This window comes from Nerophis lumbriciformis, linkage group LG29 (genome assembly GCF_033978685.3).
Source record: "Nerophis lumbriciformis linkage group LG29, RoL_Nlum_v2.1, whole genome shotgun sequence".
In the NCBI taxonomy this organism is placed as follows: Eukaryota; Metazoa; Chordata; class Actinopteri; order Syngnathiformes; family Syngnathidae; genus Nerophis; species Nerophis lumbriciformis.
In genome coordinates this window covers 32,819,061-32,834,908 of record NC_084576.2, presented here as the reverse complement: position 1 = coordinate 32,834,908, position 15,848 = coordinate 32,819,061, and the positions used below count along the sequence as shown (strand labels likewise).

The following is a 15,848-nucleotide window of genomic DNA, read 5'->3' as shown; positions in this document are numbered from 1 at the left end:
TTGGGACACTTCGGACTAAACGTAGACAAAAGTTTTGGGACACTTAGGACTACAACTTGACAAAAGTATTGGGACACTTAGGACTAAAACTTGACAAATGTATTGGGCCACTTGGGACTTAAACTTGACAAAACTCTTGGAACTCCTAGGACTACCACTGGCCAAAAGTATTGGGACGCTTACACTGGCCAAAAGTATTGGGACACTTAGGACTACAACTTGACAAAAGTATTGGGCCCTTCGGGACTACAACTTGACAAAAGTATTGGGACACTTAGGACTACAACTGGACAAAAGTATTGGGACACATAGGACTACCACTGGACAAAAGTATTGGGACACTTACACTGGCCAAAAGTATTGGGACACTTAGGACTACCACTGGACAAAAGTATTGGGACACTTACACTGGCCAAAAGTATTGGGACACTTAGGACTACAACTGGACAAAAGTATTGGGACACATAGGACTACCACTGGACAAAAGTATTGGGACACTTACACTGGCCAAAAGTATTGGGACACTTAGGACTACAACTTGACAAATGTATTGGGACACTTAGGACTACAACTGGACAAAAGTATTGGGACACATAGGACTACCACTGGACAAAAGTATTGGGACACTTACACTGGCCAAAAGTATTGGGACACTTAGGACTACAACTGGACAAAAGTATTGGGACACTTAGGACTACCACTGGACAAAAGTATTGGGACACTTACACTGGCCAAAAGTATTGGGACACTTAGGACTACAACTTGACAAAAGTATTGGGACACTTAGGACGAAAACTGGACAAAAGTATTGGGCCACTTGGGACTAAAACTTGACAAAAGTATTGGGCCACTTGGGACTAAAACTGGACAAAAGTATTGGGCCACTTGGGACTAAAACTGGACAAAAGTATTGGGCCACTTGGGACTAAAACTGGACAAAAGTATTGGGCCACTTGGGACTAAAACTGGACAAAAGTATTGGAACACTTACGACTAAAACTTGACAAAAGTATTGGGCCACTTGGGACTAAAACTTGACAAAAGTTTTGGGACACTTAGGACTAAAATTTGACAAATGGATTGGGACACTTAGGACTACCACTGGACAAACGTATTGGGACACTTCGGACTACAACTTGACAAAAATATTGGGACACTTAGGACGAAAATTGGACATAAGTATTGAGACACTTAGGAATAAAACTGGACAAAAGTATTGGGACACCTACTCTGGACAGAAGTATTGGGACACTTAGGACTACAACTTGACAAAAGTATTGGGACACTTAGGACTAAAACTTGACAAAAGTATTGGGACACCTACACTGGACAAAAGTATTGGGACACTTAGGACTACCACTGGAAAAAAGTATTGGGACACTTACACTGGCCAAAAGTATTGGGACACTTAGGACTACAACTTGACTAAAGTATTGGGACACTTAGGACGAAAACTGGACAAAAGTATTGGGACACTTAGGACTAAAACTTGACAAAAGTATTGGGACACTTAGGACTACAACTTGACAAAAGTATTGGGACACTTAGGACTGCCACTGGCCAAAAGTATTGGGACACTTACACTGGCCAAAAGTATTGGGACACTTAGGACTACAACTTGACAAAAGTATTGGGACACTTAGGACTACAACTTGACAAAAGTATTGGGACACTTAGGACTACAACTTGACAAAGGTATTGGGACACTTGGGACTAGCACCTGCCAAATACGCGGGCCCGACCAACGCTGCTTGCAGCTTTAATTATTATTATTATACCGGCCGCCTCTTTGAGCTGCAATTTGACCCACTTAACATGCTTCAAAACTCACCATATTTGACCCATACATCAGGACCTGCGAAAATTGCCTTTTGATAAAAAAAACCGAACAGCAAAACTCAAAATTGCGCTCTAGCGCCCCCTAGGGAAAAAAAAAACTAGACTGCCTGTAACTCCCACTAGGAAGGTCGGAGAGACATGAAACAAAAACCTCTATGTAGGTCTGACTTAGACCTACATTTCATAATGGTACATCCTCGGGCAAAAATCAACAGGAAGTTGGCAATTCCCCCTTCAAGACAAAAAAAGTACTAAAAACAGTCACTTTTGCCTCTTTGAGCTGTAATTTGACCCCCTTAACATGCTTCAAAACTCACCAAACTGAACGCACACATCAGGACTAGCAGAAATCGCGATCTAATAAAAAAAACCTAACCCCAAATCTAAAAATTGCGCTCTACCGAAATTTTTGAATAAAACCGCGAAAAAACTGCTCCTCGGAAGAAAAAAAAATGACAAAACTGCCTGTAACTCCCACTGGGAAGGTCGGAGAGACATGAAACATAAATTGACAACCCCCAGCAAAAATCTACAGGAAGTATGCTATTCCCCCTTCAACACAACATTTTTGTAAAAACCGGTCACCTTTCTTCAAACATTATCTCCTCTGAGCGCGTTTGTTGTTTCAGCTTCAAACTAACACAGGAGAGAGATTGAACCCTTCTGATTAAAAGTTGGCGAAAGAGTTTTGATACCTGCTCCGGTTTTGATTTTATGACCCTTCAAAGAACCGCTGCGCTGCTGTTTTTTTTAAGATGGCTGCTTAAAAGCACAATGCAGACAAGGTAGGTACACTAGACAAAAGTATTGGGACACTTATGACTATCACTGGACAAAAGTATTGGGACACTTAAGCCGAAAACTGGACAAAAGTATTGGGACACTTGGGACTACAACTTGACAAAAGTATTGGGACACTTACGACTAAAAGTAGACAACAGTATTGGGAAACTTAGGACTACCACTGGACAAAAGTATTGGGACACTTACACTGGACAAAAGTATTGGGACACTTGGGACAAAAACTGGACAAAAGTATTGGGACACTTAGGACTAGTTAATAATGAAATTCATACATTATATACTGTTACAAGCCATGTGGCCCTCAGGCAATGAAAACCACTTTGACATCCCTGGTCTGTGAGGTCGTTGGATGAATTCTGCCTAGCAACAAGTGATGCAAGCGTCTCACCTCTGACTGCGGCGGGGAAAGGGTTAGCAAATTTGTCCACATATTCTGTCTCCGCCTCCGCCTGATTGTCCTTCCCTCTGAAGATGATCTGGACTGCTCCCTGGAAAGGTTCAAACCGAAATCAAAGTAGGTGTGGAGAATGCATATATGTTTAAGAGTTCTTTCTTTATTCATAGTCATGTTTAAATCAGATAGTGTTTTTCCATTTGTACTCTAAATCTTACGTCCGCAAGTAAACTGTGTGTTTTACCTTGAAGGCTTGGAATGTAGAAGTTGGAGTACTCCCTTTATATCTTATCTGTATTAGAACAATGAGGCTGTTTTTCTATTCAAGAAGTTGTCTCTTTCCGTTTGAATGTTAGACCATCCCGAGATGACGGTATGACTGTATTGATGTGGGCTGGTCTCCTAAAGCTTTAGTAAAACGTGATAATATTGCTACTCTGTCTTGATGGTCCTTCTTACTCTGCATATATGTCATCTGAAAGAAGTTGGGATTGACCAGTGACTTTAATTCCCCGGGAGGAAAGGCTGGTCATAGGATAAAAACAAAAGTCCCTACTTTGGCTCCCATGACGGCGACCTCCGCTGTGGGCCAGGCGTAGTTGATGTCTCCTCTCAGGTGTTTGGAGCTCATCACGTCGTAAGCACCTCCGTAAGCCTGCAGCACAAAACTATTATTGAACCATCACATCTGATAGTTACATTTTTATATGAATCATGTTAGAAGCAACATGTGATTAAGTTTAATAAATGATTATGGAATCAGTCTAAATCACAAGGGTCAAACTCAGATGTGGCCCCGCAAATAATATGTATCAATAAAGTAGTTTAACTTTTATTACTAAATGTATTTTTTCTTTCTATTTTGGGAGAGAAAAAAACTACATGTAATCGCAAATGATGTTCACTTAAATATTGTCTTAATTATGCAAAAATATATGATCAAACCATTTTTTAAATAGAAATAAATACTAATTAAAGCTGCAAGCAGCATTGGTCGGGCCCGCGTATTTGGCAGGTGCTAGTCCTAAGTGTCCCAATACTTTTGTCTACTTTTAGTCTGAAGTGTCCCAAGACTTTTGTCTAGTGTACCTACCTTGTCTGCATTGTGTGGGCACGTTGGTGCTTCCTGCTTTTAAGCAGCCATCTTAAAAAAACAGCAGCGCAGCAGCATCAGCGCAGCGGGTCTTTGAAGGGTCATAAAATCAAAACCGGAGCAGGTATTAAAACGCTGTTCTGTTATTTTATACACAAGGGTTCAATCTCTCTCCTGTTTTAGTTTGAAGCCGAAACGACAAACGCGCTCAGAGGAGATAGTTTTTGAAGGAAGGTGACCGGTTTTTACAAAAAATTTGTTTTGAAGGGGGAATAGCAAACTTCCTGTTGATTTTTGCTGGGGGTTGTCAATTTATGAAATGTAGGTCTAAGTGAGACCTACATAGAGGTTTTTGTTTCATGTCTCTCCGACCTTCCCAGGGAGAGTTACAGGCAGTTTTGTCAGTTTTTTCATCCGAGGAGCAGTTTTTTGTGCGTTTCATTAAAAAATTGCGCTAGAGCACAATTTTAAGATTTGGGGTTAGGTTTTTTTATTAGATCGCAATTTTTGCCAGTCCTGATGTGTGTGTTCAGTTCGGTGAGTTTTGAAGCATGTTAATGGGGTCAAATTACAGCTCAAAGAGGCAAAAGTGACTGTTTTTAGTACTTTTTTGTCTTGAAGGGGGAATTGCCAACTTCCTGTTGATTTCTGCCCAAGGATGTACAATTATGAAATCTAGGTCTAAGTCAGACCTACATAGAGAATTTTGTTTCATGTCTTTCCGACCTTCCTAGTGGGAGTTACAGGCAGTCTAGTTTGTTTTTTTTCCCTAGGGGGCGCTAGAGCGCAATTTTGAGTTTCGGTTTTTTTATTAAAAGGCAATTTTCGCAGGTCCTGATGTGTGGGTCAAATATGGTGAGTTTTGAAGCATGTTAAGTGGGTCAAATTAGTGCTCAAAGAGGCGGCCGGTATAATAATAATAATAAAACCTTGCAAATTCAATAGGTCCTTATGTCCCATTGCATAAGGACTCCCTTTGGGAGTCCTTATGCAATGGGCCATGCGGGCCCTAATAATAATGATTTCAAAGCGAGTTATCCATCAATGTAAAAGTAGCAATAGATTTCATGCTCAAATTGTGAAATTTACTGTGTTTTTTACGAGAGATGTCCGATAATATCGGGCTGCTGATATCGGCCGATAAATGCTTTAAAATGTACTATCGAAAATTATCTGTATCGGTTTTTATAAAAGTAAAATGTATGACTTTTTAAAAGGCGGCTGTGTACACGGACGTAGGGAGAAGTACACCTTAAAGGCACTGCCTTTGCGTGCCGGCCCAGTCACATAATATCTACGACTTTTCACACACACAAGTGAATGCAATGCATACTTGGTCAACAGCCATACAGGTCACACTGAGGGTGGCCGTATAAACAACCTTAACACTGTTACAAATATGCGCCACACTGTGAACCCACACCAAACAAGAATGACAAACACATTTCGGGAGAACATCCGCACCTTAACACAACAGAACAAATACCCAGAACCCCTTGCAGCACTAACTCTTCCGGGACGTTACAATATGATATCGGAATCAGTAATTAAGAGTTGGACAATATCGGAACATCTGCACACAAAAAAAGCCATTATCGGACATCTCTAGTTTTTACAGCATTAATCTCAAAATATTCTTTTTTTTGTTGTTGATCGGCTCCAGCGACCCCTAAAGGGACAAGCGGTAGAATTTTTTTTATTTTTTTTCCTTTGATGTGCCTGAAAGAGTGGCAGCACATCACAGTAACTCCTTTTGACTTCCTACATTTGACTTTATTTTTGCTATTATTCTCAACTTTTATTTTTTAATCACTTATAAAGGAACAATTTCCCTTGTGGATCAATAAAGTTAATTAATTAATTAAATTGTGCAAAGTAAAAGTAGCAATAGATTTCATGCTCAAATTGTGACATTTACTGTTGTTTTTACAGCATTTTTCTCTAAATGGAAAAAAAAAAAAAAAAACAGTACTTTTTTTTTTTTTACAGTAATAAACTATAGTGCCGTTTTGACATTTACAGTAATACACCCAAAAATATACAGTTTATTTGTGGTATAAAAAAAACAACTAAGCTCAGGTGCCAATATTTTGCTGTAAAATTGCATTTTTTTTTTTAAATTTATAGTAAAAAAAAACAAAAGTACATTTTACAGTAAAATTCGGGCAACTGAGCTGCCTTTTTTTTTTTAAACCATAAAACCAGCAGTAGTGTTTTTCCATTTACAGTAGTATACACTACATTTACAGTAATATACACTCCATTTAAAGTAATATACACTACATTTACAGTAATATACACTACATAATATACACTACATTTACAGTAATATACACTACATTTAAAGTAATATACACTACATGTACAGTAATATACACTACATAATATACACTACATTTACAGTAATATACACTACATAATATACACTACATTTACAGTAATATACACTACATAATATACACTACATTTACAGTAATATACACTACATTTACAGTAATACACTACATAATATACACTACATTTACAGTAATATACACTACATAATATACACTACATTTACAGTAATATACACTACATTTACAGTAATATACACTACATAATATACACTACATTTACAGTAATATACACTACATTTACAGTAATATACACTACATAATATACACTACATTTACAGTAATATACACTACATTTACAGTACCGGTAATATACACTACATTTACAGTAATATACACTACATTTACAGTAATATACACTACATAATATACACTACATTTACAGTAATATACACTACATAATATACACTACATTTACAGTAATATACACTACATTTACAGTAATATACACTACATAATATACACTACATTTACAGTAATACACACTACATTTACAGTAATATACACTACATAATATACACTACATTTACAGTAATATATACTACATTTACAGTAATATACACTACATTTACAGTAATATACACTACATTTACAGTATAATATACACTACATTTACAGTAATATACACTACATAATATACACTACATTTACAGTAATATACACTACATTTACAGTAATACACTACATAATATACACTACATAATATACACTACATTTACAGTAATATACACTACATTTACAGTAATATACACTACATAATATACACTACATTTACAGTAATATACACTACATAATATACACTACATTTACAGTAATATACACTACATTTACAGTACCGGTAATATACACTACATAATATACACTACATTTACAGTAATATACACTACATAATATACACTACATTTACAGTAATATACACTACATAATATACACTACATTTACAGTAATATACACTACATTTACAGTAATATACACTACATAATATACACTACATTTACAGTAATATACACTACATTTACAGTAATATACACTACATAATATACACTACATTTACAGTAATATACACTGCATGTACAGTAATATACACTACATAATATACACTACATTTACAGTAATATACACTACATAATATACACTACATTTTAAGGTGAAATTATTGCAACTTACCATACTTTTTTTTTGACATTTTAGTTTAAAAATAATCTAATAAAATGCATTAAAAGAATAGTGTAATAATAGCATTCACTGTTATAATCAGCCCTCAGGGGCCAAATATAATTGCCATGTGGCCCTCAGTGAAAAGCACTTTGACACCTCTAATCTAAACTATTGGAAAAAAACAGAGTTGACACAATATTTGTATTCAATTGAAATTGCTGAATAAAATGTAATTATATTTGAAGTTTAGCAGACAATATTTTCTACATAACTATTGTCCAATGAACTTTGTCTATGAATCATACATCAATAATGTTAGTATTGTGTATTAAAGCTATGTGTAATGCAAGGAAGTCCAAAGTGACTCTCTGCATGTTTGTGCCTAAAGTGAAGTCATGTCCTAGTGGTCTTGGCGCCCTCTTGTGGGGGAAGAGAGAATCGACAGTCAATGACTTTTAGTTTCACTTGAAAGTACCGTATTTTCCGCACCATAAGCCGCCCTGGGTTATAAGCCGCGCCTTCAATGAACGGCATATTTCAAAACTTTGTCCACCTATAAGCCGCCTGGTGTTGTAAGCCGCATCTAACTGCGCTAAAGGAATGTCAAAAAAACAGTCAGATAGGTCAGTCAAACTTTAATAATATATTAAAAACCAGCGTGATGTGGGCGCGCATGGAGTCGTATATCAACATGGACGGAGCTGCGTGAAAAAAGCCACCCGGCCTCTTCGCGTAAACTTCCCTTAACCACTCGCTCATCTTTTCTTCATCCATCCATCCCTTCGAGTTAGCTTTTATGATGACGCCGGCTGGAAAGGTCTCTTTTGGCAAGGTCTTCCTTTTGAATATCACCATGGGTGGAAGTTTCTGGCCATTAGCATGGCAAGCTAGAACCACAGTGAAGGACGACTTCTCATTCCCTGTGGTGCGAATATTCACCGTACGTGCTCCCGTTGTATCCACAGTGCGGTTCACAGGAATATCAAAAGTCAGTGGAACCTCGTCCATGTTGATAATGTTCTCTGGCCGGATCTTTTTTTCAGCTATCTTGTTTTTACAATATGCACGGAAAGTAGCCAGCTTTTCTTGAAAGTCTTTAGGCAGTTGCTGTGAAATAGTAGTCCGTGTGCGGATGGAGAGATTGCGTCTTTTCATGAACCGGAAACCTGTCGCTTAGTAGGAGCCATTTTGTGGTCTTTACAGATGTAAACACACAAAGGAAATGAAACGTAATATCCGCGCGCTTCTTCTTCTTCTACGCGGGCGGGTGGTTGCTTACAGTAGAAGAAGAAGCGCTTCCTCTTCTATGGGGGCGGGTGCTTACCTTGGCGGTTGCTTGCCGTAGAAGAAGACGCGCTTCCTCTTCTACGGGGAAAAAAGATGGCGGCTGTTTACCGTAGTTGCGAGACCTAAACTTTATGAAAATGAATCTTAATATTAATAAGAGCCGCACTGTCAGCTTTTGAGTAAATTTGTGGTTTTTAGGTCCGGCTAATAGTGCGGAAAATACGGTAGTCTTGTCTCCATACCAACATTTTAATACCGGTACCAAAATGTGTTTGGATACTTTTCTAAATAATGGGGACCACAAAAAATGTAATTATTGTCTTCATTTGAACAAAAAATGTTAGTGTAGATTAAACATATGTTTATTATTGTCATTTAGTCCTTAAATAAAATAGACAACTTGTCTTTTAGTAGTAAGTAAACAAACAAAGACTCCTAATTATGCAGTAACATATTGTGTCATTTATACACCTATTATTTTGTACACATTATGAGGGACAAACTGTAAAAATGTATTATTAATCTACTTGTTCATTTACTGTTAATATCTGCTTATTTTCTGTTTGAACATGTTCTATCTACACTTCTGTTCAAATGTAATAATCACTTATTCTTCTCTTCTTTGATACTTGACATTAGTTTTGGATGATACCACACATTTAGGTATGGATGTGATACCAAGTAGTTACAGGATCATACATTGGTCATATTCAAAGTCCTCATGTGTCCAGGGACGTATTTACTGACTTTATAAACATAATATACTTTCTTTTTTTTTAAACGAAAAAATATTGATGTAATCATAGTAGTATTGACTCCTGTACTTGGTATCATTACAGTGGATGTCAGGTGTAGATCCACCCATGCAGTGCCGGCCCAAGCCTCCATGGGGCCCTAAGCAAAATTTGATTTTGGGGCCCTCTATTTCTGCCAATAATATTGATTGATCATTCACACACCTACTATAAACTCATTGTGGCTCTGGCAGTGTTGTTTACATGATCCTATTGTCAGCCTGGCATGTCTTTACAAATGACATGTCATTTATAAAGATATGGGGGTGGCCCAGTTAAGAACATAAATAATACCAATGAATGAACGAATGATGTCCAGAGTGCCACATATGGTTCCTAATCTTAAAATGTAGAAAACATTCAGCTACAAGAGTGGCCTGGGGTTGAACAGTCCAAGTGATAAAGCTTTGTATTTACAGTAAAAGAGTCATCTTGTCTCATCAGTCTTGTACATATTAGTCTTTAATTACTAGTTTACATTTTTAGTTTATTGTTCATATTTAATGTTTACTTTGTACAAAGAGAGCGCAGTCTACTGAAGTTAAATTCATCAATAGTTTTCCCCTTTGAAAGACGCAAGGGAAATTCCTTCCATTTCACCATGTTGCTACAATGATCTTCACTGTTTTCATGCTGTTTCAGCAGTGCACCTATGTTGACCCAATCCCGCTGTCCCTCGGCTGACACTTTTAAGGACTTTTTGGAAAATAATTTGCAGAAAAAGCAATAGACTGCATCTTTACTTCTTGAATAAGTCAGCCAGCTACGCTTGACTTTTTCCCCCATTGACTAGCTGTCTGTAGGTATAATGATAATGAAAACTTGGGCCATCATGCCGTTTGGGGAATGAAAAGTTCTCCTTAATAGACAGACAGTGGTCCTCTGATCACCTGTCTGAATCTGAGAGGAAAGATATGGCGTCACATTAGTGCCAAAAATCCAAGCGCATAAAAACTGTTATCGCGCGCTGATTCTCCACTTTGTGCGCGCGCGACACCCTTTTGCACGCGCGTGGTGTCTTTTTGCGCGCGCGCGGTGCCTTTCTGCGCGCGCGCCGTCTCGGTCTGTGCGCTCTCTGTGTACTCCTAGCATCTCTCCTCGCGCTGTCATTTTTTTTTTTGGCACTTTGGGGGCGGGTATGCTTAGACGGCCCCTCCTTTCTGATTGGCTCTGAGCATTTTTCATAAGACCAATCATTCTCCAGCGTAGCAACGTTGTAGCCATCTTACCTCGGACATCTAGCCTCAATCATTACATTGATGTCAAAGCAAGTTATGGTAATTTAATTAGTACATGTACCAATTAAATTACCATAACTTGCTCGATTTTCGACCAATTTACAAACGGTTTGCCTTGTTACAAATCTTATTACATGTAGATATGACACAGGATGCTGTACCTGTTGAAATTACCTCTTTCGCTATAAAAAAAAAAGACTTAATTGTGCAACATAGTTGTGTAGGATCAGTGTTAGTCAGTTCTCTGATTATTTTAAACTGTTTCAGAATACATTATTAAAAGGCTATTTTTAACATTTTAAAAACAAAATTCAAAGATTATTTCATTAATTTTATGGCTGAATCAAAAGAAATTCCATAAATTAGAAAACAATGTTCAAGAAGTGAAAACTTTGCGCCTATAACAATCTTGATACATATTGACGATGACCCGCCCTGCTATACTTCTGATTGGCTCTGAGCGTTTCGCCTGGCCAATCAGAAAGAAGGGGCCGGCTAAGCATACCCGCCCCCAAAGTGCCAAAACGAAACATGCCAGCGCACAGACCGAGACGGCGCGCGCGCAAAAAGGCACCACACGCGCGCAAAAGGGTGTCGCGCGCGCGCACGCAGTGGAGAATCAGCGCGCGATAACAGTTTTTATGCGCTCTGATTTTTGGCACTAATGTGACGCCATAGCAGGCGGCAAACGTCACAGGTGCAGCAGAGGCAGCTTTACATTTAAAGAGAGGCAGGAAGAATCACTAGGCCTAGATCAGCAGCAGCACTCTGTTGACCTAAAATTGTGTTTTTGTACAATAATATATCTTTGATCATTTAGAAATCATCAGTCAGACTCGTACATGCACAAAATTAAAAATAAGATTTTTTTGTTAATTGCTTTTGGGGGCCCCCTGGTGGCCGCGGGGCCCTAAGCAAGCGCTTAGTACGCTTATGCCTTGGGCCGGCTCTGCACCCATGGCATTTGTTTACATTGTGACGCTGCTGAGCTATTGTATCCTCCTACGGTGTGTAGTGAAGCATGTTTAGATATTCCTCGTCCTCCAGTGATAATGCTACTTGTAAGAAACTTTTTGTTGCCATGGAGACGAGGATTAGTGATTTAGAAGTAGCTAAAACACTGTGGATGGTGTTTCAGCGTTATAACTTCACCTTTAACACCAAAATGCGTCCATTCTCCCTTTTCTGTCTAAACACTGTATCTGCTTGTAAGTACTCTGTGTGTGTGCGCTGCCCAACATGCTCCTCTGCTCCTAAAACCAGCAATGTCACCACGTGACGACGACGGTACTTTTTAGAGACGGTATAGTACGGAATATGATTGATTAGTATAGCGGTACTATACCAAGGTATATATTAGAAGAGTTAGTGGAGATGTTTGCGAGTGATATTGAGTTAGCGACATGCAGAATATTCACCTTCCTGGTGATGACGGTGATCTTGGGCACGGTGGCCTCGGCGAAGGCGTACAGCAGCTTGGCGCCGTGTCTGATGATGCCGCCGTACTCCTGCGACGTCCCCGGCAGGAAGCCCGGCACGTCCACAAAGGTGACGATGGGCACGTTGAAGGCGTCGCAGAAGCGGACGAAGCGCGCTCCCTTCACCGAGGAGTTGATGTCCAGGCAACCTGGCGGCGGACACGGCGGCGATGTCAATGCGCACAGGCTTCTGCTGTTGTACCTGGTGTGTCCAGCAGGGGTGCTCACCGGACGCCACTTTGGGCTGGTTGCCCACCACGCCCACGGTGCGTCCGTTCATGCGGGCGAAGCCCACCACCATGTTCTTGGCGTAGTTGGGCATGATCTCGAAGAAGTCCCTCTCGTCCACAATCTGGACAGACAGGAAGTTATTCTACGTCATTCTTGTCCCACTTCAAGCGCCGTCTCACCGCGTGGATGATGTCCAGCATGTCGTAGGCTTTAGTGGACTCCAAGGGCACGATGGTGTCCAGTGATGGCACCAAGCGCTCGCTGCAAGAAGAGGACAACACTTACTTATCATGTCTGACTTCCTGTTTAACCCATAGTGTTGCCATGGCAACCACAGCCGTGTCCACAGTGCATTTGTGGCCTCCAGCTCATTTTTTAACGGCACATTCTAAAATGACTATTAAGAGCAAACAGAGGAACAGTTGCAATGTTGACTAACTACACAAAGATGCTTTTTTTCCACTCAAACTTTCATTGATCAAATTATAATCAATCGAAATCTATCTTATCAATTATTGACCACTTGAAGGCTCCATCAAATATTCCACTTTGAGATATTTTTGTGGTAAAATATTGCATACTTTGTGTGTTAAGAACACAAAAAAATGTTTTCCTGACAAATGGAACATAGAACAAACCAAAATAACCCCATAAAAAAAAAAATCAAAAAAATCTGAAATTGTTCGTGATTTAAACATACGTACAACTTTTTTTTTTCTTTTAATGACTTATTTAAAAAAAAAAATCAGATCCCTCAGAATTTGTGGGATTTTTTTTTTTTTTTTTTTTAACAAGGTCATCACTCAAAAAATAATGAATCGTTATCAATTATTGACCTATTTAAGGCTCCAATTATTTCACATGAAATATTCCAGGGAGAGATATTTTTGGGGTAAAATGTTGCATATTTTGTGTGTTAAGAATACAAAAAACGTTTTCCTGACAAATGGAATGTAAAACAAACCAAAAAAAAAAACATAAAAATGTTTTTTTATCAACAAATCTGAAATTGTTCGAGATTTAAAAATACAACTTTTTTTTCTCTTTTTACTTTTAATGACTTATTTAAAAAAAAAAATTAAATCCCTAAGAATTTGTGGGATATATATATTTTTTTTTTTACAAGGTCATCACTCAAAAAATAATGAATCGTTATCAATTATTGACCTATTTAAGGCTCCAACTATTTCACATCAAATATTCCAGTGAGAGATATTTTTGGGGTAAAATGTTGCATATTTTGTGTGTTAAGAATACAAAAAATGTTTTCCTGACAAATGGAACGTAAAACAAACCAAAAAAAAAAAGCATAAAAATGTTTTTTATCAACAAATCTGAAATTGTTCAAGAGATTTAAACATACAACTTTTTTTTTCTTTTTACTTTTAATGACTTATTTAAAAAAAAATGTAAATCCCTAAGAATTTGTGGGATTTTTTTTTTTTTTTTTACAAGGTCATCACTCAAAAAAATAATGAATCGTTATCAATTATTGACCTATTTAAGGCTCCAACTATTTCACATCAAATATTCCAGGGAGAGATATTTTTGGGGTAAAATGTTGCATATTTTGTGTGTTAAGAATACAAAAAATGTTTTCCTGACAAATGGAACATAAAACAAACCAAAAAAAAAAACAACATAAAAATGTTTTTTATCAACAAATCTGAAATTGTTCAAGAGATTTAAACATACAACTTTTTTTTTCTTTTTACTTTTAATGACTTATTTAAAAAAAAAAATTTAATCCCTAAGAATTTGTGGGATATTTTTTTTTTTTTTTACAAGGTCATCACTCAAAAAATAATGAATCGTTATCAATTATTGACCTATTTAAGGCTCCAACTATTTCACATCAAATATTCCAGGGAGAGATATTTTTGGGGTAAAATATTGCATACTTTGTGTGTTAAGAACACAAAAAAATGTTTTCCTGACAAATAGAACATAGAACAAACCAAAATAACCCCATAAAAATTGTTCGAGATTTAAACATACAACTTTGTTTTCTTTTTACTGTTAATGACTTATTTAAAAAAAAAAAATTCAGATCCCGCAGAATTTGTGGGATTTATTTTTTTTTTTAACAAGGTCATCACTAAAAAAATAATGAATCGTTATCAATTATTGACCTATTTAAGGCTCCAATTGTTTCACATCAAATATTCCAGGGAGAGATATTTTTGGGGTAAAATGTTGCATATTTTGTGTGTTAAGAATACAAAAAATGTTTTCCTGACAAATGGAACATAAAACAAACCAAAAAAAAAAAAAAACATAAAAATGTTTTTTATCAACAAATCTGAAATTGTTCAAGAGATTTAAACATACAACTTTTTTTTTTCTTTTGACTTTCAATTGCTTATTTAAAAATTTTTTTAGATCCCTAAGCATTTGTGGGATTTTTTTTTTTTTTTTTTTTTTTTTTAAAGGTCATTGCTCAAAAAAAAAAAATGAATCAATGTTATGAATTATTGACCTATTTCACATCAAATATTCCACTTTGATATAGTTTTGGGGTAAAACATTGCATATTTTGTGTGTTAAGAATACAAAAAAAATGTTTTCCTGACAATTGGAACATAAAACAAACCAAAAAAACCCATACATTTTTTTTTTTAAATGATCGATAAATCTGAAATTGTTCTAGAGATTTAAACATACAACTTTTTTTTTCTTTTTACTTTTAATGACTTATTTAAAAAAAAAATTAGATTCCTAAGAATTTGTGAGATTTTTTTTATTTTTTTTTTAAAGGTCATTGCTCAAAAAATAATAATGAATCAATGTTATGAATTATTGACCTATTTAAGGCTCCAACTATTTCACATCAAATATTCCACTTTGAGATATTTTTGGTGTAAAACATTGCATATTTTGTGTGTTAAGAATACAAAAAATGTTTTTCCTGACAATTGGAACATAAAACAAACCAAAAAAAAACATTAAAAAAAATATTTAAAAAAATCGATAAATCTGAAATTGTTCTAGAGATTTAAACATACAACTTTTTTTTTCTTTTTACTTTTAATGACTTATTTAAAAAAATTTTTAGATCCCTCAGAATTTGTGGGATTTTTTTTTTTTTTTTTTAAAAGGTCATTGCTCAAAAAATAATAATGAATTAATGTTATCAATT

General features: G+C 36.6%; 1 protein-coding gene across 2 annotated transcripts in view; it reads right to left on the bottom strand.

The window, feature by feature from the left end:
- Nucleotides 1-15,848, bottom strand: part of pccb (propionyl-CoA carboxylase subunit beta) — a 44,260-nt gene that overhangs the window by 1,410 nt on the left and 27,002 nt on the right. For both annotated transcript variants that reach the window (XM_061925318.1, XM_061925319.1), the window contains 5 exons: nt 12,889-12,970; nt 12,707-12,830; nt 12,419-12,627; nt 3,594-3,692; nt 3,032-3,131 (listed from right to left, as the gene is read on the bottom strand). In XM_061925318.1, the coding sequence (XP_061781302.1) occupies nt 3,032-3,131; nt 3,594-3,692; nt 12,419-12,627; nt 12,707-12,830; nt 12,889-12,970 (614 nt within the window). The remainder of the gene's footprint in view (nt 1-3,031; nt 3,132-3,593; nt 3,693-12,418; nt 12,628-12,706; nt 12,831-12,888; nt 12,971-15,848) is intronic.